This window comes from Fringilla coelebs, assembly GCF_963513975.1.
Source record: "Fringilla coelebs genome assembly, chromosome: 2".
NCBI lineage: Eukaryota > Metazoa > Chordata > Aves > Passeriformes > Fringillidae > Fringilla > Fringilla coelebs.
This window is the reverse complement of record NC_140029.1, coordinates 2,283,999-2,311,008: the sequence shown is the minus strand read 5'-3', so window position 1 is coordinate 2,311,008 and position 27,010 is coordinate 2,283,999. Positions and strand designations below refer to the sequence as shown.

General features: G+C 43.5%; 1 protein-coding gene across 2 annotated transcripts; it reads right to left on the bottom strand.

The window, feature by feature from the left end:
• Positions 1-1,369: 1,369 nt before the first annotated feature.
• MORC3 (MORC family CW-type zinc finger 3) lies at positions 1,370-25,258 on the bottom strand. Of its 2 annotated transcripts, XR_014616845.1 has the most exons (18): positions 25,178-25,258; positions 19,911-19,983; positions 18,477-18,609; positions 16,134-16,347; positions 13,732-13,880; positions 12,606-12,753; positions 12,389-12,520; positions 12,034-12,153; positions 11,531-11,628; positions 9,365-9,469; positions 9,136-9,258; positions 8,949-9,023; positions 8,310-8,352; positions 7,197-7,381; positions 5,857-6,691; positions 5,569-5,732; positions 5,155-5,394; positions 2,858-2,994 (listed from the first exon to the last, which is right to left on the bottom strand). XR_014616845.1 is itself a non-coding variant. In XM_084223537.1 (17 exons), exons 1-17 carry the CDS (start codon positions 25,214-25,216, stop codon positions 2,841-2,843), a joined length of 2,790 nt encoding a protein of 929 aa, XP_084079663.1. In that variant the 5' UTR covers positions 25,217-25,258; the 3' UTR covers positions 1,370-2,840. The 2 variants fall into 2 exon arrangements, 1 of the variants encoding a protein (XP_084079663.1); XM_084223537.1 differs by lacking the exon at positions 5,155-5,394 and having other exon boundaries at positions 1,370-2,994.
• Between the last annotated feature and the right edge of the window lie 1,752 nt (positions 25,259-27,010).

The following is a 27,010-nucleotide window of genomic DNA, read 5'->3' as shown; positions in this document are numbered from 1 at the left end:
TCCAGGGAACAATTTCATCCTAATATTCAATCTAAACCGTCTCTCGTGGTTTGACGCGATTCCCCCTTGTCCTGCCACTCTATCCCTTGGAAACTGTGTCTCTCCATGTCTCTTGTCACCTCCCTTCAGGTCCTGGAAGGCCACGCTGAGCTCACCCCAAAGCTTCTCTTCTCCGGGCTGAACAATCCCAATTCTCTCAGCCTTTCTATTCCCAAGGGAGAACTCTTCCTTGTCATCCCTGTGGCACAGCTCACTGTCATTGTCCCCCTACTCTCTGGACAATCCTTGAATTCTGGACAGCCCAGGGGCTGCTTTGGCTCCACATTGTGCATTCAACACCACAATGCTCAGATCCTTCCCAGCCTGGTGCTGTGCCAGAGCTCCATGGCAGGAGCCACCTGGCTTGGGGACACAGGGGCTGTGCCCTCCTGTCCCACCCTCATGGGGGACAATGACAATAGCTCCCTGAGGTGGGAGTGTGGGGCTGCAGGAGGAGCCCAGGATGGGCTGTGGGGCTGTGGCTCCACGTCCCTTGTGCTCCCCAGCTCTGTGCCCCAGCTGTGAGTGTCCCTGGAGATCTCTGGGCAGGGCAGCCATGGCAGAGGTCACAGCCTGTCCCCACAGAGGGCTGAGGCCTGGCTCTGGCTGCCTTTCCCTTCACAACTTGGCCTGGCCTGTGTGGAAGCAGTTGCTTCCTTTTCCCCCAGTTTGCCATGGTGGGAATTTTTGCCCAATCAGCCTCACCAAGCCTGGCACCTCCCTGGTGTTGTGTCTGCACTGTACCCGCTGTCTGCACACTGGAATCTTCTCCTGTGCTGTGCTCATTCCAAACCTTTCCCCTTCCTGTTTGCCAACCGTGCCTGTCCTGGGTGAGTTATCCTGTGGGAACTCTCTCCTTTGGCAGTGTTTGATACAATTTATTGAATTAAGTCCTGACACATCCAGTCCCTTCCTCATCCATCTCCATCAATCTTAGGCCCAGTCCCCACACCCCAGGGACCCCCAAACCCTGACCCCCAAACCAACCCCTTCCTTCTCCACCTCTTTCCAGCTGAGGGACAAGGATGTGTATGGAATAGGGGATTTTAAAATCATTTTAATGAAAGTCCTGAGGAGTTCCACAGCAGTAGGAGCTGCCTTGAGATGGTGCAAGTCCACGTGCTCAGTGAGTTTCTGAAAGCAAGGAAGCTCGTCCATGAATCAACAGCAGAACTTCCTGAAATTCAGCTCCATTCCACTAAAACCCCCTGGATTATACCAGCAGTGCTTTTTCCATATCCAGGACATTCCCATCCCATTTCCATACTGGTGTGCCCAGTCCAACACCAGATTGAGCCAGGCTTTATTTAGAAACAAACAGAAGTGGGGATCCTGCAGACTCCCAATTTATATCTTTTTATTTTTTACAAAAAATACATTTTAACAAGTAAATAGAAACCATTTCCATAAGTCCACCGTTGTCCAAAGTGTAAATGTACATTGTAAATTTGCCATTTTTAATATAGACGTGCTCTATTTCGCCAGTTGTCTACAAGAAATTCAGCTACAGTCTGATGAAACTTAATAAATAATGATTAGAAATGGAAAAGCTACACACCAAGAAATGAGAAATATAAACTTTGCAAAAGTCATACGTAGTTATATTACAGCCACCTCTTCCCAAATCAAACATTCAATTTCTCTTTTATAAAGTACAACAGTAGTGCATTCCCGTTATTGGCATAGAGAGAGATCTTCCACTGAAATACTGTCCATGGAAAGAATTCCACTGAACTACAACTCAAAGGGACACCAAGGGATTAACTCAGGACAGTAGCAGTGCAAAAGCCAAAAATATTGGCTTTATTTAAATAAAAAAAAAAAAAAGAAAAAGATACTTCCTAAGAATTAACATATTGAACACTAATTAAATTATTTTTTTAATTTCAAAGCAAGAATCATTTTTCTGGATCGCTCTTTGGGTGACCGATCCCAGCACAGAGGATTTGCTGTCTTTGCCACCCAGTTTGTCATTCCCAATGACTTGGAAAGAAATCCCTGCAGCTGGCTGGGAATTTCTCTTGGTACCATTGCTTCCAGGTTTTCCCATGATCATGGAAAAATGGGAAGATTTAGAGCACACAACTCTAAAAGGGGAGATGTGAAAAAGAAGAATTCCCTTTTCTTGCCTGTAATAAAAACTGTCCCAAGCTGTTGAAGCTGAACATTTTCACCCTGTTGTTTACACCACACATAAAGAAACATCCCTCCTTTTCCAAGAGCTTCCATCCAACTGGTCCATCCCCAGTTTTCAGGATAAAATCCTTAAGAACCCTTCTTTTGGTAGTACCACACAAATATTCCCCAAATATGGCCCAAATTCTCACCTACTACTTACATTTCTATCCCATGAATGCAACACAGAACACTGCTGGGAGCAATGGAACAACACTGTGGGATACACAACTCTGGGAAGGAAATCAAGGAAGTTTTTTCTTTTTTTTTGCATTTCTAAGATATTCCACTACTTTAGAAGAGGAAATACTCACAGGTATCAATGCTTATATAAGATCCAAAGTCAACCAAAAGGTGTCTGTAGAAAAGTATTAAGATTCCTAATAGTAAAAATATCTGCAAATTTAATTACAAATACATTTCCAAAGCAAAAATCCTTAATTAAGTACATCAGGGTGGGTCAGTATTGACAGTGTTCCTTGAGGAGGAAGTGAACAGCTAAATGTGGAATATTTACACTGAGATCCACCTATGTCAAATATATAAAGTGAAGCAGCCCCATTTACAGTCTGGAACTTACAGGTTATAATGGAAGAGCAATAAAACTCTGCTAAAACACCGAGATTTTAAGTACTGCTGATTTCATGCATTTGTTCTACCACTTGCCCTAGGATTTCATCCACCACATCAATGTCATAATTCACTTGCTGCAGGTCCAGGTCAGGCATGATGGTGGCCAGGAGCTGTCCCACGTTCACTCGGAGAGAGCGGAGCTTCAGGCTGGGGAGAGAGCAGCACAGCATTAGCTGGAGATGGGATTCTGTGTTCAGAGCTCACCTAACAAAGCTGGACTCATAATCCAGACTGAGGTGCTCCATGACTCCCATAAACCAACAAAAAAATGGATGCAGGTAAAGCTGCATCAAGATTATTTCTAAATCTACCAGTTTTTCCAAGCTTCTCTTCAGTTTTCAGCTTCAAGGGGGACATTCCCTCAGTTTCAAACCAATACTAAACTGAATTCCTGTCAGAAATATTTCAGAATGAGCATTGGTACAGTCATTTCACCCTCACCACCTGTCTTTCTCAAAGCAGTATTAAGGCCTGGTATTTTTATCCATTTAGAAACCCAAACTACCACAACCCACGGGAACAAAAGGAGAGAAAAAGAGAGGAGAAGGCAAGAAAGAGGAGTTTGCCCAAAGGCTTTAAAATCTAAATAGGAAGTAAGGGTTATAGCCCAGGAAAAAGGCTGTGCCTCCCTTTTTTTGGTTTCTTTCCTGATGTCCTTGCTGTCTCCTCTTCCTGATCAAACTGTTTTGCCATGAGCCATCCATACTGTGGCCCATTTCCTTCTACTCTCAGATCCTTTATCCAGTTCTCCCAGTGCTGCCATATCTCCATCAACTTGGGGGGGAAGTTACTTCCAAGTCCTGCATTTATTTGCTAATTCTTTTAATAAACACATGTCAGAGCTATAAGGAAAAATAAAATTAAATGCTGACAGAATGTTTATGTGGGCCAATTACAGAAAGGGGTTTCTGGAAATTATGCAGGTTATTCTCCACTCTGCCTGGGTGTCCAGAGGTGGATCCAGCACTCCCTGGATGCCCGGCACCGGGGAGGAGTCACTGGCCCAGCCCAGCCCAGCCCAGCAGGAGCCGGGTGGTGCCACCAGCAGAGTGCACTGCCGGCTCACACTGCCCTGCCGGCTCACACTGCCCTGCCGGCTCACACTGCCCTGCCACCCCCAGCACCACGGGGACTTCCTCCAGCTTCTGCTCCTGCATGAACTCACAGGTGCCCCTGTGGAATTTTCAGGGGATTTTTTTTCCAGCTCATTTGTCCAATTGGTCAAAGTCCCTCAGCAGCAGCTCTGCCCTACCGAGCTCCCTCCAATTTGATGGCATCAGGAATTTATTGAGTTCATTTGGCTCTGTCACCCAGGCCATGAATCCCAGGATCCCCAGGGCTGGAAGAGAACTTTGGGATTATCCAGTCCAACAATCACCCCAAAATGACATCCCCAGGGCTCCTCCTGAACACTCCCACAGACAGTGACTCCAAACCTCCCTGGGCAGCTCAGCCCAAGGCCTGACCACTCTGCCAGGGACATTTTCTGTCCCAGTCTCCAACCTGAGCCTGCCCTGGTGCCATTTGAGGCCATTTCCTCTCCTCCCTTCCCTTGGGACAGGGCAGCAGAGCACAACCCCCCCCTCACTGCCCCTCCTGGCAGGAGCTGTGCAGAGCAGTGAGGTCCCCCCTGAACCCCCTTTCTCCAGGCTCAGCCCCTCCCCAGCTCCCTCAGCTGCTCCTCCCAGGATGTTTTCCAGCCCCTCCCTGGCCACGCTCCAGCCCCTCAATGTCCTTTTAAAGTGGCACAGAACTGGACACAGGATTTGAGGTGCAAAAGCCTTTTCCATTCTTGGCCTTGCTGCTGATCCCCAGTTTGCCCTCAGTCACCCCAGGCTGGTTGTCCTTACTCCATTTTTGACTCACATGGGGCTGCAGGTGGCCTCCAGGTAGATTTATTCCATATTTTCCCAGGGATTGAGGCTGCAGTGCAAGGATGGAGCTCTGGCTGTCCTAAATATGAGCATAACAACTGTCTTGTTCCAGGAGTGCTAACTGCTGGAGATACTACAAGGCCCTAAAGCTCCCTCTGAAATGCCTCTCATCAGGTCCCAGGGATCAATTTGCTGAATTGATCCCTTATCTGACTCCCCTTTTATCAGAGCTGATGCTCCCCCCTTTGGATTCTCCCCTAGCAGGGACCTCAGCTCAGTCTGCTTCCACCTGCTCTGGCTTTTTTGTGTGTGTGCTATTCCCACTTCCCAAGAGCTCCAAGCTCTCCAGCTGGAAGTTTCAACCCCTGTTTAATTCCAAGACATACCCCAGACCCTGATTCCACAGGATTTGCCTGCAGCAAGGAGTTCTTACAGGAAAGTTTCAAATCCAGACTCTTCAGTTGATTCAAGAAAGAAAAACAGACTCTCAAAGTGAAGGTCATTACACAGCAGAAAATAATGATCATCCTCCTCTTTCCTGCCTCCCTTTTCTCTCCTTGGTTTGCAAGTTGTGTTTAGAAATTATACAACATTTTGGGTATTTTCAGGAGTATCCGTTTGCTATTCTGTTGTAGCCAATCCTGCTCACACAAATCACAAATCACAAACATCACTTGATAAAAAAGAAAAAACAACATTAGTTAGGAGTCACAAAAGGCAGTAGAAAAGAATTGCAAGCATCACATTTTATTATACAATTATCAAACATAACTTTCATCAAAACATTTGAAATACAATCAACAAGCAAAAACCTTGAAATAACATCTAGAAAGAACAAAACTGATACCTTTCTCCATCAGAAAAATTTACAGAGTCTTCTACATTACTGGTGGTAGAATCATTTGCACGTGCTACAGCCTGTGGGATTGAAGCTTTTAACTGAGCCAGCTCTGCCTTGAGCTCCTCACACTGACAGGCCATTTGATTCTTCTCCACTTCCAGGGCTTCAATCTGCCAATCAAAAGAAAAATAAAGCTGTAAGAACTATTCAAAACGTTGTGTAGTAGAAGTGCTGTGAAACAGGGAGTAAAAAATAGAGATAATTGAAGTGTCAGGAGTGTTTTAGCAGATGTACCTGGCTTTTGTAGCTGTCTCTCTCAGTGGTGCACTTGTCCAGCTGCCTGAAAACATCATCCAGCTGCACTGCCATCTCATCCACCTCACTCTTGCTCTCTCCATCAGCACATTTGCTGCACTCACTCTTTAGGTTCTGCAGGGTGCTGCACTGCTCCTTGAGCGTTGCTATCTCCCCCAGGGCCTGCTCATAGAGAGCTGTCACCTCTGCCAAGCTCTTCCCATCAGCATTCCCTTCTCCACAGGAGGGAACTGTCTCCGTTGCCTGATGGCACATCTCCTTTTTTACATATTTATTATTCATCTCCAAAAGCTGCTGCTCCAGTGTTTCCACCTGTTTGGTTAACGCTTCACATTTGCTTTGGTACATTTCTTTTTCTCTGCTCAATATTTTCAGCTGAATTTTCAGTTCATCTTCCATCTCTACAGATGTTTCAGGAACACCATTGACCTTGTGCTGTTCCTTTTCCATCCCTGCCCCAGGAATCTGGACAGGGATGTCTTCCACCTCCTCCTTTTTCACCACCAGCTTTGGGAGCTCTGTCTGCGTTGCTGAGCTCAGCTGTTCACTTCTTGCCTCTGAAGTGGTTGCACTGCAAGGTTCCCCCACGGGAGAGTTTTCCTTCTGCTTCTCCTCCTGATCCAAATTGATACATTCTGTTTTTACCACAGGAACGTCAGGCTCTGCTGAAGGCTTTGGAGTGCTGCTCTCCTCTAAAATGATGACATCTTCATCATCATCATCCTCCTCCTCGTGGTTGCTGAATGTTTTGTCACTGAGCCGAGGTGTCTTTAGGGACACTGGTGTCGCACAGCTCTGCGTCCTCCTTTTGAGACTGAGGAGGAAAATGTTAAAATAATCATTATTTATTAAAATATTAAAATAATAATTTATTTGCTTAAATGCTGCCAAATCATTTCTGCCCAACCATGTGCAGTGTTTCTCTGAGCACTGTTCAAAAATTGCCACTCCAGAAAATCATCTGTAGGAATAAATTCCTGCAAAAATGAGTGCCTGCCACCCACACACTCCCACATTATTCTGAAACAGACCCAGTATTCCCAGGAACATCCCCAGAGTTTCAGGAAAACAGCCTGTGGAGTGTGGAGAACACAAATTCTGTTCCTGAGTGAACAAATCACTAAAAATGCTCCTTTGTCATTTTCTTGCATTCACTTTTGTACTTGACAAAGTCTCCAGTCCCTTTAACCTGCATCTTCCCATGCTCCCAGAATTCCCACAGGAATTTCAGCAGCTGAAGCTGCCCCCAACACCATCATTTTCATTAAGTTATCAATTTTAGAAATAAACAGGAATCTCCTTTGTACAGGTGCACTCACCTGCTATCAGCATCCACATGAGGGGAAGATACTTTAATTAAAATAGGCAGAGATCTTCTAACAGAAGCATCTGATGATTTTGGTATAAGTAACCTTGGAAGAGCTTCCTTTGCATTCGGAGATGAGAATGTTTTGAAGTCTTTACTTGAAGAAACAGATGTTTTTAAAAATATTTCATTATTGATCTATAAGACAATGTAAGTTAAGAATGGAAATAAGCAGGTATTAGTAGATTCTTCAGGAGAGATTTAAGCAGTTCTTTATATACCAACACCTAAAATTCTGACATTTCCATATCTAAGTACCTCCTTGAACCCAGGCTCAGGATTCTGGGATGATAAATGCTGACTGGACTACTGCAAATCCACTTTTTCATTTTAAAGTGCTGTGCAGAATCCCAGGCAAGAGCCTTTCCCAAGCTGTGTCTCTGTCTGGAGTTTGCCATCAGACACAAACTCCAGGACAGTAATCCCTGGGAAAGCTGCTCAGGGCTCACTCCGTTGGCCCAAAATGAGCAATTTTTTCACTTCTGGAAATTCCTTTTGTACTGGGGGAGGTGTAATGGCAGAGAAACAGTAAAATGGAATAAATAGGTTAAACCAGCACATGCAGCATCTCTTCTTCAGAAATGATCTTAGGTCAGAAATACATTCTGAATGCAACTGAAATGAAATTCCACTTAGAAAATTTGATTCTGAGTTACAATCCAGACATTCCCATCAAACACCTTGATCTGCATCTGGATTTCATCTGAATTTGAGTGTCTCCCTGCACAAGTGTAGCTGTTCCATCTCTGTCTATCCCCACTGAGATCTCCACTTTTAAGGGCATCTTTACTTTATATCATCATCACATCTCTCTCCAATAAATCCCCTTTCAAGAACTGGGTGTCCTGCCATAAAAACAGCCACCAGTGACTGCCATCTTTTGGCCAGAGACCTTTGTTCCTCTCAAACCCCCTCCTAAGGAAAAAGAAATGGTGGATTTTCCATCACTGGGCAGCAAAGAAGGGGATTTTGGGTTTCCTCATGGTGAGCAAATCCTGCAAAGTACAAGGGATGTTGAAGCAGACACTGGCACCCAGGGCAGGCTCCTGCCAGCCTCAGCAGTTACCTGGTGGCTGTATTCCAGTCTCCTCTTCAGTTTTTCCCTGTCCCTGCACAGCAGCAAGGGAAAAATAGAAATTAGGAGTTTAGATTCAAACTGTTCATTCATGATAAAAACTAAGATCTAAAAACAAACACAATACTCCTCATCTCAGCTAGAGACAATAATCCAAGTATTCTTGTTTATTGAATGAAAATTTCCTCAGGAAGCTGGGAGCTTGTCTGAAGATAGCTTAACTTCCAACAATCCCTCTAGATTATTTATTAAGATATTTACAACAACCCCAAACTCCCTCTTCTAGAATGTGAGGCAGCATTATAATTACCCAAACCAGTTTTTGGTCATACACCTTAGCTAAGAACCCTTTCATTCCTAAATAAATGTATTGATCCTTTCAATATGCTTCAGTGTGGACCTTTGAAAGTTACACAGCCAAGATCTCCTAAGAGCCCTCAGAGTTTGCTTCTGGGACATCCCAAACTGATTATTCATTTATTGATGGGACATCCCAAACTGATTGTTCCCACACTGCCAAATCCTCTGGAACATCATCTCTCTGGGAGCTGGACTGTCACCCCAACTGCTGCACAGCTCTCCTTGGTAGTGTTTAGTGTTGGGAGCCCTGTAAAAGTCTCCAGCACTCACTTTTTCTTGTAGGTTTTCTCGTACGTGGGGTGTATTAAATCATCATCCTCTGGTTCTTCTGGCACGTTACAATTCCTGAGGGAAGGAAGAGGACAGAAAAAAACCCACAAGAGAAGGAGTTGAACACCTCTGCTGCAGCCAGGAGGGTCTGTGAGGGCTGGGAGGTGTCCCTGGGCTGTGTCCTTACCTGAACTGGGGGTCAGGGTTGAGGGAGCAGTACCACTTCTCTGGCAAGTGCTCGATTCCGTCCGGGAGCTTCCGCCACTTGAGGCACGCGTCACACTGCACCCACGTCTGGTCAGGCTGTTTCCTGGGCAAAAACCAAAATAAATCAGCATCTGCACACCAGAGAGGGCTCTCCTATCAGATAAACCAGGGACAGTGTGCTCAGCTCTCTACTGTCCCATGGTACTCACTGGATCTCCTCGACGGGCAGAGCTAAGGGATATTCCTCGTTTTTCTTGGTTTTCATCTCGTTCCAGTAATCGTTGAGCTTTTCTCCCAGTGCTGCTATCGTGAGTCTACAAAGAAAAGAATTTAAAGATCACCTTGAATAATCCAACTCTAGCACAGAAAGAATCTTATAAACTCCAGTGATAGAAAAAGTGCATGAACCATTTTAATATTTCTAATTGCACAAGAGTAGCAAAAAAGCTTTTCTAAAAGCTTTTCCTTTTTTCTTTTATAAAAAGTTTTTATTTAGAAACATGTAGAAATGAGGAATTGCCTGAAGTCATGTTTTTCAGGAATAGAATTTCTGGAAATACAAGTCAGAGCACAAAGATTGACATCAAGAGTGCTGATGATGGACAGAGCAAATCCTGGAGGGGCTTCACCAGTTCAGCCTCAACCAGAGAATTTAAAACCACAAAACCAATCCAGCACCTGACCCTGGTTCTGGCTGTTCCTGTACATCCCAAGTGCAGGTTCATGGCTACTCTCAGGCTGATGTCCAACTTCACACAACAAGGAGCTGGCAAACATTTAAAGGACCAGCTCAGTCCCACCCAGGGTAATTCTGTTCTGTTTCCTGCTCAGGGCTCATGGTGCAGCTCAGGGACTCCCAGAGCTGGCACACCCAGGAGGGAGAGGTGAGCAACAACAACAAAGCCCCCAGGCGAGGGAAGGTGAGGACAGCCCCTGGAACTCAGCTCTGAGCAATCCAGTGGATGAGTAACCAGGCCCAGCCCTCCCTGGCCTGGCTCAGCACCTGCCCTGGGCCTCAAACCAACACAAATGTTTGTGCAGTGAACTCAAAGTGTGACCCAGAGCTTGGATCCAGGTCACCTCAGCAGGGCTTGCTGAGCCAGGGGACACCAGAAGGGCAGAAATGAGCAGTGAGGCATGGATGGGACCATGTCCATTTTGTGGGGAGGGAAGAAGTGCAAGGCACCTTCCCATCAGGTTCACAACCTCCCAGCCCAAAACAAAACCAGCTCAGGAAAGCCTGGAGCACTTCTGGCACAAACCCTTCACAGGGGATGAGTGTGGTGTCACTGTGCCCACCCACAATCCAAATGCAGGGGAGGTGGCTGGGGGCAAAACCAGAGAAAGTCGGGCAGTTACATTCCCATTTAACAGCACTGAAACCAGAGGTGAAATGCAGTTGCTGCTTCCTGGATGGAATGCAGCTGGCATGGGGAATCTGCTCCTGGGTGACAAAGAGCACAGCAGAGTGGAGACACCAGAGCCAGGTCCTGCAGGAATCCCTGCAGGAATGGGAACTCCATGGCACCAGGAGCTGACAGGAATCCCTGCAGGAATGGGAACTCCATGGCGCCAGGAGCTGCCAGAACACAGAGCAGCCAGGACAGGAGAAGCTGTTTTGCTGCTGAAGCAGCAGCTGGGTGAAATCCCTCTCCTCAGATGAACTTGGCTCATTATTTAATTTAATTGTAAGATTAACTCACACCTCCATCCCAAAGTTATGTTCAGGAACAAATGGTTGTGGCTCTAAGGTTTGGAGGTCCTTTCCAACCTCAATGATCCTCTGATTCTCCCCACTTGTCTGAATATTGACTTAATTATATATTTTGGACAGACTGGTTGGGCACAAAGTTCCAGATTTCCTGGGGTGCTGACACACAAATCAAACCCAAGGGATTGAGGAAACCCCCTTTTCATGTGAAGTGTTCAAAAAACCCCAAAAAGTGGAAAACATTCCCTGCTCACTGTGCCTGCCAAGGGCATTCCCAGTTCCTGCCCCTCTGCCAAGGGAACTGTTGGTGCCACACACAGGAAACACTTCAGGATCACCAAGGTTTGCAATCAATGCCCAAAATTTCCACATTAAAAGCACTGCTGGGCACATGGAAAATGCTTCTTCCTGAACAGCCACAAAAGAATATCCAGGGAAAAACATGGGAACAATGCTGGTGTGGCTATTGTGGAAAAATATTTGTAAGGAAAGGTAAAGAGGCAAAGAGGGGGCAGACAAAAAAGGGTCTAAAAAGAACTGCTTGCATTTCAGCCAGGTTTGGCCACAACACCAGAAACTTTTATTTTTCCTATTTAAAGAAGCAACTTTATCAAGTGTTTCCCAGGAAATGGTAATATGGGCTAGAAAATGCAGATAAAAATACCTGTATTCATTGGTGTAGTCAAAATCTTGTTTGTTGTGAGTTGGTTTTAGGAAGTTGCATTCAATAATCCCAACAACACCCACACCCATGTTGTTTGCCTGCAAGGAATTAAAGTTTATCAGGAAAACCAACACAAAATCCATGCCAATACTGCAAGAGTTTGCTGGAGGTAATTATTAACTGTATCTACACTGGGTAAAAAGGATTTTCTGGCTTATGACTCCTCTGCAAGGAGAAAGTCTTGATATAAACCCCCTAAAGAACAAATCCTCTGCTCCACCCCTCTTTGTGTCCTGAAGGATGTACTCAGATTCATATTTTTGTATCAAACAGCCTCAAAACCAAACAATTTAATACCATTTTTAACTGCTGCACACAGTAAAAAAGGTGATTTTATAAAGTATACATCAGTATCTTGCTTTCCATCAATATTCTTTTTTAAAATCAGTGTGTGAATAAAATTTATCAAGATGTTGAAATATTCTGAAGCCTCAATTTCTTACCTTTAACTGACAGCCAACTCTTTCATAAGCTTTGATGAGTCTGTTTTTGTGGTACATCATTATTCCATAATGATCTTTGTTCCTGCAGTTAAATCCAAAAGTAATTCTGACTGTTTTAGCCTTTGAGCAGATATTAAGGAAAAACAGGGTGAATCTCATGGAACACAAAAAAATAAAGGGCTACTCTGAGTGGGTCTTAGAGCTTTCTTTTCTTATATTGAAATAATTCTTTCAGAAGGACTTAAAAAACAAAACAAAACCCCAAAAAACCAGAAAATACTCCAAAATTTATCAATATAACTGAACAAAATCCAGTCACAGAATTCAGTTCTGCAAAGGAAATATTAAAGGATACATTGAGAAATTTGGGTCTGTAAATATCCCTCTCGATGAACGCCAAACTCTTGGAAACCAGCTGTGTTTTCACCTTCTGCCCTCTCAGGATGATCTGCATGGTTGGCTTCAGGTACAAAATACTGCAGTAAGCCTATAAAAGAGATTCTATTAAAATTAAAACATTTGCACTCTCCAGCTTCCAAAAATAATCCAAATTTTAAAGATCCAACACGTACTCTTAGGGAGTAATCACTTTCTGGAACAATCTGGTCCAGCCTCTCCTGTTTTTTGTAGCCTCTTTTGCCTGTTTCATCCAAATCTTCTGGAATTCTGATGTCATATTTATCCTTGTCAAAGTCAAATTCTGGTTTGTCATTTTTATCTCTAAGAATGAAGATGGGAAAATGTATTAATTATAGGAGAAAAAAAGCAAATACAAGAGGAGGTGTTGTGGTAGAGACAGGAAAGAAGGAAAAAAAGGGGAATTCCTCAGAGACTTGCTAAAATCAAAAATGGGAAGCTGAACTCAAATGTGTAAACAGCACACAGCTTGTTCCAGTTATTCCACACACAAAGAACCCCCAAATCCTTCTGTGTTTGCAAACACTGAAAGAAAATGTGAAATAAATGAGATGTAAAAGACTGGATTTCTCTACTTTCTAATGTTCCAAATCCTTCTGTGTTTGCACACACTGAAAGAAAATATGAAATTAATGAGAGGTAAGAGACTGGGTTTATCTTTCTAAGATTCCATATTGTTGTGTGATTGCATACACTGAAAGGAAATATGAAATTAAAGAGATGTCAAAGACTGGATTTCTCTTACTTTCTAAGATTCCAAATTCCTCTATGTTTGCACACATTGAAAGAAAATATGAAATTAATGAGAGGCAAGAGACTGGGTTTATCTTTCTAAGACTCCATATTGTTCTGTGATTGCATACATTGAAAGGAAATATGAAATTAATGAGAGGTAAGAGACTGGATTTCTCTTTCTAAGATTCTGGGTTTATCTTCCTAAGAATCTGGGTTTATCTTCCTAAGATTCTGGGTTTATCTTCCTAAGATTGTTCTGTGATTGTATACACTGAAAGGAAATATGAAATTAATGAGAGGTAAGAGACTGGATTTCTCTTTCTAAGATTCTGGGTTTATCTTTCTAAGATTCTGGGTTTATCTTTCTAAGATTGTTCTGTGATTGCATACACTGAAAGGAAATATGAAATTAAAGAGATGTCAAAGACTGGATTTCTCTTACTTTCTAAGGTTCCAAATTCCTCTATGTTTTCACACTGAAAGAAAATATGAAATTAAAGAAAGGAAACATGAAATTAATGAGAGGTAAGACTGGGTTTCTCTTACTTCCGAAGGTTCCAGATGATGATCCTGGTGCCCTTTTTGCCGATGATGGCATCCAGCTCGGCCAGTAACTTCTCCTCAGTGGAGAACAAGGAGTGGGTCAGGATGGCCTTGAGGCTGTTCCGGGACTCTGCGGGGTCACTGATCTGCCGTGGGGCTGCGTTAAGGACAGGGACTGGGGATGCAGCAAAACACCCATATGTAAGATTGAAAATTTTAAAATTTGGTATAAATTTTATTATAAAATTATTTTCAATATAAAGGATATCAAATAATTTAAAATTGGATATAAAAATCGTATTTTAAAATTATATAAATTTGAAATTTTGATATAAACACCAATATATCAATTTGAAAATTTGATATTAAGTTTCATATAAATTACATCAAATTTGAAAAACTGATATAAAAATTGTATCAAAAAATTGATATAAAATTGAAATTTTGAAATAAATTTGAAAGTTTGATATAAACAGCAACATATAAACTCATTTTTGATTTAAATTATATAAAATTTGATATAAATTTGGACGTTTGACCTAAACTCGAAATTTTGATATAAAATTGAAATTTTCTCCTCTCCAAGGAGAAAAGTGAGATAAACATCCATGTATAAATTTGTGGATTTGATGTAAATTTTCATATAAATTCATATTTTATATAAATAATATGAAATTTGAAAATTTGATATAAATTTTCATATTATTTCATTTTTGATATAAATTATATTAAATTTGAAAATCTGATATAAACTTGAAATTTTCTTCTCTCCAAGGACAAAATTTTCATATAAACCTCTATATATAAATTTGAAAAGTTGATGCAATTTTTATATAAATTCGTGTTTGATAGAAATTATATCAAATTTGAAATGTTAATATAACCATCTATATATAAATTTTAAAATTTTATCTTAATATTCATATAAATTCATTTTTGATATAAATTATTTCAAATTTGAAAATTTGATATCAACTTGAAAATTTTCCCCTCTTGAAGGAGAAAATTGATATAAATGTCCATATATAAGTTTGAAAATTTGATATAAATTTTAATGTAAATTCATTTTTGAAATAAATTAAATTTGAAATTTTGATATGTTTGAAATTTTGGTATGAATTTGAGAATTTTCTCTTCTCCAAGGAGAAAATTTTGATATAAACATCCATGTATAAATTTGAAAATTTGATGTACATTTTCATATAAATTCATGTTTGATATAAATTTTATAGCAAATTTGAAAATTTTATAAAAATTTGACATAAACTTGAAAACTTTCTCCTCTCCTATGAGAAAATTGATACAAATATCCTTATATAAATTTGAAAATTTGAGGTAAATTTTCATATAAATTCATGTTTGATATAAATTATTTGAAATTAGAAAATTTGATAGACATTTGAAATTTTGATATAAATTTGAAAATTTTCTCCTCTCCAAGAAGAAAATGGATATAAACATCCATATATCAATTTGAAAATTTGATATAGATTTTCATATATATTCATTTTTTATATGTCATATTAAATTTTTGAAATTTGATATTAATTTGAAATTTGGTATTAATTTGAAATTTGATATAAACTTGAAATTGCTATAAACTTGGAAATTCTCTATTCTCTTACAGAGAAAATTGATATAAACATCCATATATCAATTTGAAATTTTGATACAAATTTTCATATCAATTTATTTTTATGTTGTATTAAATTTTTGAAATTTCATATTAATTTGAAATTTGATATAAGCTTAAAATTTTGATATAAACTTGAAAATTTTCTAGTCTCCACAGAGAAAATGGATATAAACACCTATATATAAATTTGAAAATTTGATACAAAGTTTCATATAAATTTATTTTTATATGTTGTATTAAATTTTTGAAATTTGATATGAATTTGAAATTTGATATAAGCTTAAAATTTTGATATAAACTTGAAAATTTTCTAGTCTCCAGAGAGAAAATTGATATAAAAATCCATATATAAATTTGAAAATTTGATACAAAGTTTCATATACATTTATTTTTTATATGTTGGATTAAATTTTTGAAATTTGATATAAGCTTGAAATTTTGATATAAACTTGAAAATTTTCTAGTCTCCAGAGAAAATTGATATAAACATCCACATATACATTTGAAAAACTGATACAAATTTTCATATCAATTTATTTTTTATATATATATTTTATCAAATTTAGAATTTTGATAGAAATTTGAGAACTTTGATAGGAATTTGAGAACTTTGATAAAAATTTGAAATTTTCTCCTCTCCCAGGAGAAAACTTTGCTATCACCACCCCCAAAAGCAGCGCGAGCTTTCCTTGGGGTGCCGCTATCCCCGGATTTGGGGTGCAGCCCCAGCTGTGCCCCAGCTGTGCCCCAGCTGTGCAGGAAGGATATGCTGGCTGGTGAAGGTGACGATGGGAACCATGACGTGCTCTGCCTTGGTGACCTCCAGGAAGGTCTGGGACAGCAGCCCCACGCTCATGGTGTCGCCGTTCTTGGTGAAGACGATGGCGTCCTTGCCCAGGCGCATGGAGCCCGACTTGAAGCCGTTGCCGTAGAGCCCCACGGGCACGCGGCCGTTCATCACCGACTTCTCGCTGAAACCGAAGCTGCAACGGGGACAACACAAGGAGGGTGAGGCCTCAGCTTTGAGCTTTTCTGGTTTTCAGACTCTGTGCTGCTTTAGTGTGTGGGTCTGGGTTCATATTATGGGATGGTGAGCTCTGTGCACAGAGCAGGGAGACAAAACAATTCCTGCTCCAGCTGGGCACCGAGGACAAATGAGCCAAATCTCAGGCCAGGAGCACAAACCCCGTGGGCTGGAGAGAGAAAAACAAGCAGGGTGGGACTGCAGGGGCTAAAGCTGGGATGGGACAATGAACTGCAAGGTGCAAAAGGAGCAGTATTGTATTTGTGGGGTGCCCTGTGGCAGGGAGGAAGGATGGATCTGACTCCATGTTCTCAGAAGGCTAATTCATTATTTTATGACACTATATTATATTAAAGAATGCTATACTAAACTACACTAAAGAATGCAGAAAGGATACTGACAGAAGGCTAAAAAGATAATAATGAAAACTTGTGACTCTCTCCAGAGCCCTGACACAGCTTGGCCCTGACTGGCCAAAGAGTGAAAACAACTCCCAGCAGGATGCAATGGAACAATCACCTGTGGGTGAACAATCCCCAAACACATTCCACATGAGCACAGCACAGGAGAAGCAAATGAGATAAGAATTGTTTCCCTTTTCTCTGAGGCTTCTCAGCTTCCCAGGAGAAATCCTGGGTGAAGGGATTGTTCAGAAAATATGACTGCCACAGAGCAGAACTTATAAAAATGAGAGACCTTGTGACTGTTCATCCATTTTGGGGCCATTTTGGTTCATCCTGGGTGCAGCCCTGGCTGGGCTCTGGTGCTGCCCAAGGTGGATCCATGGAAGCCTTTTATTAAATCCCTGCTTTATTCTTTAACTCTTTCCAGCCTCTGCTCTAGGTCAGGTTCTCAAGGCATCAAGGGTGGGAAATATTCCTTGTAAAACTTGAGGGTTCAAGAGATGCAAGTGCAGGACTTGGCACATTATTTAACCCAACCCTCTTTTTTTAGAGGTCAGGGATTCCTGAACAATTAAATCCTAAAATCACCCGGGCAAATCTGCTAAAATCACACAGCAAAAACTTAGGGAAATCTACTTCCAATTTTTAAATGTGGAACAGAAATATCCATACTTAGAAGTAAGTATGGAATAGAACTGTCAGATAAACTGTCAGATTCTCATAAAAATGCTCTTTCCCCTATGCAATTAGGTGAAAAAGCATTTTTATGAGAATCTGACAGTTATCCTGCAATTCACAATAAATACTAATAAAAGCCCTTAGCCCTGTCTTTTTCCTCTCCCCACTTCCTAGAAAATACTTGATTCACAAGTTTTCCATTTCTATATCACACTCCAAGTAAAACTGGGAACTGCACATGGAATTTAGGATTTATTATGGTATCTAACAAAAAAAGAACAGTTTGAATTCAAGCTTGCTCAAATTGAAATCTGCAGGCAGAGCTATTTTTTACACTAAAGGAGAAATTGCACAGAAAGCTTTTAGCTCCTGTAGAAAGAAGTGAAGAATCACTTTCAACCCTACAGAATATTTAAAGATAAACAGACAATAATTTAAAAATAGAAAATCAATTAATTTTTCTATAATACATTCTATTATTAATGTTCCAATGGGTTTGAGCTGAACATCCCTTTTTCTCTCATTCACTAAGTTCAACTAAAGCAATGTGTCTGTGCCCACAGTGCCCAAAATCCCCCCTCAGACCCTCTCAGGGGTTGCTTTGTGCTTTGAGCACTTGGATCTCACACATTGCATGTACCCAATTGTCATTATTCATTATTACTATTATTACTATTATTACTATTAATAATAAATAAATAAATAAATAAATATTTGAATTCTCCTTATCTCCACTAGCAGCCACTACAGAGAGTTGCCACAGCATCAAGGGAAGGCTGAAAGAAAGGAAGAAAGGAAATCATGAGGTAAAAGTTCCCTGACAAGCTTACAGGGATGCTTTAGCAGCATCTGCCTGCTCTGGAGCCTCACCTGGACCTTTAGAACCTTCAGAAATGCTGAATTTATCAGCAAAATCAGTGAATTACTGATGACAAACAGGAATACAGTGAGCAATAGCAGAAGCAGAGGTGGAATTTGCACAAGGCAGGTGTCAGGAGGTGCCCACCTGAGCATTTTGTGCAGTTTCTCGGAGTTCATGCCGTTGCCGTTGTCGGTGAAGGTCAGGCAGATGTTGTCGTTGATGACGGTCTTGTCGATCCAGATCTGTTTGGCACTCACATCTGGATCATAGGCATTGTCTGAGGGCAAGGAAAGCAGCGTGGGACATCAGAAAACCAAAGTTAACTGAGTGCAGACACGTTTTACAGTCAATCAGAGTGTTAGGATGGAGCAGCTACATCCAGCCCAAGAGAACCTCACCCAAACCAACACAAAACTCCCCAGATGATCAGTGACAGTGACACAAAGATCAAAGATACAGCTGGAGGTGAGCAGCTTGCAGGAGAACAGAAAATGAAACCAAGCCCAGGTTCCAGTTTCATTTCCTGCCTGCAGAGCAGCTGGTGCAATGTCTGCTTTCTCCCAGCCCTTACTGAGGGGAGCTGCAAAATGCTTTAGACTCAACTTTCTGTTTACAGGATGTGAAAATCAAACACGAGTGAAACAGAAACCAGGGCTCCACAAAGCCCTCCTGGCAGCAAAGCCAGGCCCACCTCAGCTGCCCCAACACCACTTTTGTCCATCTTTTCTCCTCACCCCCAGGGATTTGTGAGGGGGAGGAAGGGTGGGATGTGACGGCACCTCTGCCTCACTGCCTGCTCTGCGGGTTCAGCTGAGAGACAGAAAACAGCTCAAACAAATAAAAGGAATCAGAGGTTGGTGACTGAAACCTTGGCAAGTTTCTTCCTATAAACTTGAAGTCCAAATTGCATCACAGAGAAATATTTCATAAGATGTATTTCAGCATCACAAAAGAGGACAGACAGATACAGCTGAAAGTTTGGAAGTATTTGGAGTGTGAAAAGAGCTGAGATGGTTGAACAGATTGTATTCCCAAAAAAGCCAGGCCTTTCCACAGCCACAGGGCTCTGATTTCCTCCTTTGGGACAGCTTTGGCCTCATCCAGCTGAAAAAATCCCTGTTTTCTTCTGTTAGGTTAATTTTCTGGAGGGAGGGGAAAGGAAAGGGGGAAAGGATGAAGGGGGGAAAGGATGAAGGGGGGAAAGGATGAAGGGGGGAAAGGATGAAGGGGGGAAAAGGATGAAGGGGGAAGTGTGTGACCAAAGGAGTTGCTCCCTTTGGCAGCAAAGTACTCTATGAGCTTGGCTGGGGTCCGAAGCCACACCTTTATTTTGAGGAACCAGCTCATCATTCCCAGACTATGGAAAAGAGGAACACTGGAGATGTCCAATTAACTTGTGCTGAGAATCAAAGGCAAGATGATCATCAGGAGCTAACAAACAGATGCACAAGCCCCAGATAATGGAGGTAACAGGAGCAGAAAAAAAAGCAGAACACTGAGGATATTCAGCCAGGTTTCCCCTAAAAGCAAGGAAAAGGGGTTTGTAACAAGAATTATTGCAAGTTATTGATCACTTACCTATGAGTTCTGCAATTGCACTGAAGGGCCAGGTGTGACTGGTGGAGTTGGTGTGCAAGAACTTTGGGCACAGCTGGAATAAAGCACAAGCAGGGACATTAGTTTGTGCTCTCCAAGGCACAAACCAGGCTGTTAAATAAAGGAAATTTCATGAGGCTGGTTTGGACAACACCACCAAAAGGCTGTAATTTCATTGATTTCTGGGTACTGGCAGGGAACATTAACACAGCTCTTGAAGAGGAAATTCAGCACAGTTTCAGCACGTTCTGAGCATGGGCTGTCAAACTAAGAGTCTTTATCTTTATAAAAATATAAAGAACTATTGCTATCTAATGATGCCAGAGGTTACAGAAAACCTCAAAGCCATGGTCCAAACCCAGTAACAGCTCTCAGATATTAAAAACTCACATTTTAAACCAGGAGGATGCAAATTTCACATGAAGAGTGAGCAGCATCCAATACCCTCTGTGGGGCACTCTCTGTGCCCACAGTGATCAAAATCCCCTCTCAGGGGGTGCTTGGTGCTTCCAGCACTTGGATCTCACACATTTCATGTAGCAAAGGCACAGGCACTGCCAGAATTAGATTAAAATATGCAAATAAAGCACCTCCTTATGGGATGTAACTTGGAGACTGTCAGTGCCAAAAGAATTGCCAAGCAGCCCCAGCCTAGGCTCACATACATTCACTTCAAGACTTGGAAAAGCAGAACTAAAAATCCATGTAAGTTAAGGACCTGTCCAAGCAACATTTGGAAAAAATTTAACTGCTGCAGCTGCTTGTTGTGTTTGCATTACCCCTGAGGAAATCCATGGTTACACTCCTACAAAGCCTTTAACACAAACCCCCTGCAGAGATTTGCTCAAGCCCCCCTGCCAGCATCATGGTGATGGCAGAAAAAGCAGCACCTATGAACACAACACTGAAAACAGCCCTGGTACCACTGAGTTACACAAAAACCACAGCATAATTCACATTATTACACAGAGAAAATCTGAGAGGTATTCTAAATACTGTGTACATATCCATACTGTAACATTTTTACAGAGTTACTCAATGACAAGCGCTTTTATCAAGGTATGAAGTGTAAATAAAAGTGCAAATAAAAGCAAGCAGCCACCTCAATGCTCCAAGGTGAAAAGGAATGATGCTAAAAGCAAATCCTAGAGCCACAAACCAGACACCAGAGCAGGAGAGAGGCACAGAGAGAAGCAGCAGCCCTGGTTCAGAGCAACAGAACATGCCAAGAGCTGTCACCTCAATTCTCAGGTCACAGCAGCACATGACACAATTCCAACTGCAACCTAATCCCTGCATTTCTCCATGGAGCACCAGAGGGAGCAGACAGCACCTTCCTTGTTGCCATCTGTGCTGCAGAGCTCCAGGTTTACAGGATGTGGTGCATGGAGACAGGCTAAGTCAGGATGCTCCCAACAAACACTTCCAAGAAATTCTGAATCCAAAAGAAAATTCCTCTGGGCTATTAATGGAAACCTCACAAGTGCCACAGCACATGGGCAAAAGGATCTTTGGATTTCTCCCTCTAGTGTGCAGGAACTCAGGGGATCCTCAGAGCCCTGGGTGATTCTCCTCATCTGATCCTCCAGCATCTGCTCCTTGGTTTTCTAAACTTCAGGATCAAAATCCACCAGAAACACTGGTGGGGTTTTTCCCACCTGAAATCCCTCCCTAGCAAAACCAAACCAGATTTAAAAATCCCAACCCACCACAGGGATGCACATTCGGGGATTTGGCATCTGCTCAGCTCCCTGCAGAAACACTGAACAACTCCAGGCACACAGGAGGCTGAAGTGTTGCATTCCCTGCTGGATTCATTGCTGGATTCCCTGCTGGATTCATTGCTGGACTCCCTGCTGGATTCATTGCTGGACTCCCTGCTGGATTCATTGCTGGATTCATTGCTGCATTCCCTGCTGGACTCCCTGGAATCTCAGCAAGAGGGACTTGGCAAGAAGCCCTGACTCTGGTTTTGACAGCAGCATCAACTCACACTTGAGAATTTCATGGAATCCTTGAGGCTGGCAAAGCCCTCCCAGCCCAGGCAGTGCCAGCTGTGCCCCACGGCCACCTTGTCCCCAGCCCAGAGCACTCAGTGTCACCTCCAGGGGACACCTGCAGGGATGGGCACTCCAAAGCTCCCTGGGCAGTTCTTTCCAAGGCCTGAGCCCCCTTTCCAGGAGAAATTCCTTCTGAAAAGGAAGCAGCACCTCCCCTGACCACCAGACAACGCTGAGGAAGGACACCTCAGTGTCACACACAATGGCATCACCACCACTAAATTCCTTTTTTGCCTGTGAACCAAATCCTTCTGTGTGCACAGAAATCAAAGCTTGTCTGTGTAACACAACAGCTCCACTGCTGTGAACCACTGGGAATTCTGAAAACAACATCACAGGAATCCTGCTGGCATTCTCCAGATCACTGCCTGGGGGAGGGCTTGAGAAAGGCTTCGAGTGGTTCACAGGGCTGGGAATTGTGACAGGTACAGGAAGGGCAAGATGAGAACTGGAACCAATCTCCCATCCCTCAGCAAAAGCAAAGCATGTGTGCCACAGGGAATTAATGGGAAAGTTACCCCAGAGCACACAGCACCACCTGATCACAGAATCCCACACTGCTCCGGGCTGGGAAGGACCTTAGGGACCATCCAGTCCCAACCCCTGCCCCAGGCAGGGACACTTTCCAGCAGAGCAGGATGCCCCAAGCCCCATCCAGCCTGGCCTTCCTCACTGAAGCAAGGGCACAAAACCAGATGAAAGAGCAGAACAGTGGTTTAAGGCCATCAGTTTTGTAGTTTCCTCCAGAGCAACCCAGCTGTCAGCAACCACTCCCTAATTCCTGATGAACTCACCAGGAAATATTTCAGTCCGTTTGTCCTTACACTTCATTCATCAATGCACCACTTTAATTAGCTCATAATTAATTGAGATTCAGTAAGAGCTGAACACTCACTTTGCCAATCCAGCTGTTTTGCTCACTCAGCCAAACAGATTTTGTTATTAAGTGGGTTTTGTTTAGTAATCTCAATTTTTCTGTGCAGGCAAATGCAACTCAAACCTGCATAGCTGAAACTGACCTGTCCTGAGAACAGCATCTCCTGCAGTTATAACAGCAAATATTGAACAATAAAGCAGTTTATCTCTCAAAAAAGACAGGCAGCTTTGGGAATTTCAGTTTCCCACCCCTTTCAGATCCTAAGGTGTGCACAAATCCCAAACCCCTGCAGAGTTTGCCTCATCTTAGGAACTCACTGCTTGCACATAACAAATTTTTGTTGTGTCACCTAACATCACTACACCAATTCATTCACTTGAGAGAAAAATGCATCTTGGTTCAGCCTGCATTTATTTAACAACTTCTTGGGAATAACTCTGCCATTTTCATGGAATTCCTGAGGCTGGCAAAGCCCTCCCAGCCCAGGCAGTGCCAGCTGTGCCCAGTGCCCACCTTGTCCCCAGCCCAGAGCACTCAGTGCCACCTCCAGGGGACACCTGCAGGGATGGGCACTGCAGAGCTCCCTGGGCAGTTCCAAGGCCTGAGCCCCCTTTCCAGCCAGAAATTCCTCCTGAAATTTCTCCTGCCAGCTACACAATCCCAGGTCACCACTGTTCAGTGAACCACATCAAGGGACCGATCCAAATTAAAAACCACTCTTAAAATATTAACCTGGATCTCTTCCCTGCGCTGCTTCATTGTTCAGCTGGACAAAAATATTGCCAGAGCTCCAGCAGGAGATGAATTCCAGGCTGGGAATGAGTTCCCAGGCCCTCCCAATCCCTCTGAATCAACGGGAAATACTTTATTTTCCCAAAGAACTGTGACTATCAGCTCTCCTCACCATTTTCTGCACTACAAAGCCTTTTATAAACCCAGTCAAAACTGCATCAGCTGCTTCACCCGAGCAAAAAATAAATAAAATTAAAGAAAAACCCTACAAAACCCACAGCTTTCACTGGAAAGCCACTGAATGCAAATTCTCAGTTGTGCCTGCAACAGACAAAACCAAAGAGCAGCTTAAAAATAATTCAGAAAGTTACCAAGTGCATCTTGTTTCGTTTGTACCTCTGAGAGTTCAGCTTGGCAAAGTGATTTCAAACTGAGAATGATTTTAAACTCTGAACTGCCACAGGCAAAGGCTGATTTTTGACATTTTTCCTCTCAAGACAACTAATAATACATCCAAAAATTAATAATAAATCCAAATCTTTATCTAAAGAAGGGTAACAATACTGCTGCAATAAAATATCACCCAAACTGTGGGTTTCAAACACTTGCAAGAATGAAAGGCCTGAAATCAAAATCCAAATGTAATTTTGGAACTTCAAGGAGATGATGCTTAGGGATAATCTCTAGAATAATTTATTTTAGCAACTTTTATTAGGGTAATATAAACTCGCATTCAGGTACAGAAATGGATGTTAGGGTAACATAAATCGATATTAGGTGATAAAATTGCAGCCAGAGGTCGGACTCAATGATCTGGGAGGTCTTTCCCATCCTAAATTATTCTGTAATTCCAGCAGTGCTGAGCACATTCCAACACACCTTTTTCACTCAAATATTTCCTAAGTTACTCATCAGTGCACTCCTGCTCTTTTCACTGTCCTAAACCAAGGTGATGAGAACAGGTGAGATTTAGAGGCATTGACTCGGGAAAACCCTTTTTCCCCAGAAAAAGCAGCTTTAACTTCATTTCCCTCGGCACAAACAAACGAACCAATCGCCACAACAGCTCAGCAACAATACTGCGACTGAAAACCCAACACAGCAGCACTGAACTGCGCGAACACTCATCCCTCTCAGCTGCAATTAGGGTTAAACTGTAATTAGGCCGCTTGCAATAAAAGTAGTTAAGATTTGAAGTTACAAGCCGGCAATTAGAGGTCACGGCGCTCGCCAGAGGCGGGGAAATCCCGCCCTCGGCTCCGAGCCCACCCCCAGCCCTCACCTTCCCCTCAGACAGCCCGGCCGGACCGAGAGAAGGGAATTTTCCCGGATCAGAGCCGGGATGAGAGCTGGAAGCCCCCGGCCCCACGTCCCCCGCAGAGCTACGGCGGCGCTCCCCGCCCTCGCTGAGGGAGTGACCCTGGGGGTGCCCAAGGCCAGCCTGGACGGGGCTCCGAGCAGCCTGAGACGGAGGAAGGTGTCCCTGGCCATGGCAGCGGGTTGGGAGGAGCCGGTCCCGAGCGGGTCCCTCAGTTGCCGTGCCCCGGCCGGCCGCGGCCCCGCCGCCCGCTCGCACTCACCGCGCTCAGGCGGATCCCGCCCTGTGTTTTCGCCGCCATCTTCAGGCCGCGGCCCCGCGCGCGCTTCCGCCTCCCCGCGGCCTTTCGCGCTTCCGGCGCCGGGCGCGCGCACGCGGGGCGGGGCTTGTGGCGAGGCCACGCCCCCTCCACCGGTGGGCGGGGCTGGGGGTGAGGGCGCTGTGAGGGGATGGCCGAGGTTGGGACGGGGTTTGGGCATCATCCAGACCAGCTGTGCCCGATCCCCGCCTTGTCCCCAGCCCAGAGCATTCAGTGCCACCTCCAAGTGGCACCTCCGGGGATGGGCACTCCAAACCTCCCTGGGCAGCCCCTGCCGAGGCCTGAGCACCCTTTCCAGGAAAAAAATTCCCCAATATCCAACCTAAACCTCCCCTGGCCCAGCCTGAGGCCGTTCTCTCTGCTCCTGTCCCTATTCCCTGGGAACAGAGCCCGACCTGCCTGGGACTTTGGACCCGAAGTTGAACCCCTAGATACACTATTGTTCAACCATCCCAGCCTAGGGGCAAACAAACAGGACTGAGGGAGAGGGAAAAACAAGAGCCAAACCCAGCAGAGATCCTTCCCCGGCAGGGTTTGGGGTGTGGAGCCCACAGGCCACAGTGGGCAGCTTTCCACAGCCTCCCCTGGAACGAGGAGGGGAGCGGGTTTTGGCTGTCACCTCAGAGATTCACCTGAAGTCCAGAGGCACTGAACACCACAAAGCCCCACAGGGCACATCCACGGGACATTCACATCAGGGACACCTCAGGGGGTCAGAATCCATCCCAAAGTGCCCCCCTTAGTCATTCCTGAAGCGTGCACAGGATGCTACAGATCTGGAGCCTGCTGCAAGAGACAGCCCTGGGCATTCCCCCCTGGCCTGAGCTACATTAACCCTTGGGATTCTGTGCTTTGTGGGACCATCACCACCAAGAGCACTGGAAAGGATCAATAGAACATCACTGGCATCTGTGGAGTGGTGACATTTTCTTTATTCTGTCTCTGTAACTCTCTTTCTGTCCTCCCCCACCACTTTTCTCTCTCTTTATTTTCTGTCTCATATTTACTATCAGATAAACCTGTTATAGATGTATGGTTAATTCATGCTATAAGTAAATATGTGTATCTATAAAATATTACATGAATCCACCGCATGCCCTTGACCACTCCGGCTGGGAGCATAGTCCTATTTTTATTCAGTCAGTTCCCAACCACTAAAGATAATATCAAGTCTTTAGCTTAAGAATGAAGCCTTCCCCTGAGAAGATTAAGCCATTCAGGAGAAAGTTGTCCCGAAGCACAGGCACCACCACAGCTATACAGACATCGAGGCACGCCTTTTGCATCCGAATGGACTTGGTTATCCATGTGAAAAGAACATCCAGAAAGAACCTAGATGGTTGTGGAAACACTGGGACTGACTTTTACATCCCTATGTTCCAATTCTACATATGAAGAAACACAAGGGACATCCTGTTATTCAGGCCTCAGGCAAAATATTGGGGATATAAGCAGGTGCAGATTCGATCATTTATAACAAACCCCTACTATTGTCATGGCATATGGTCTTGTTTGCACCTTAATTCAGGCAGAGGCATTTTTAATAACTTTAATAAGTGGATCTTGACAGAGCCTAAAGGTCTTTTCCAGCCTTGATGATTCTGGGATTCTCTTCTCTGACCCCATCAGCCAAGTTTGTCTCCTGGAGCAGAGCAGGATGACCCTAGAGGAGCATCTGGGAATTTTGTCTGACACTCCCTGTCCCCATCCCTGTGCCAGAAGAACAACATTTGTCCCAGAAATTACTGTCCCACCTCCTCGTGGCCCCTTCCCCAG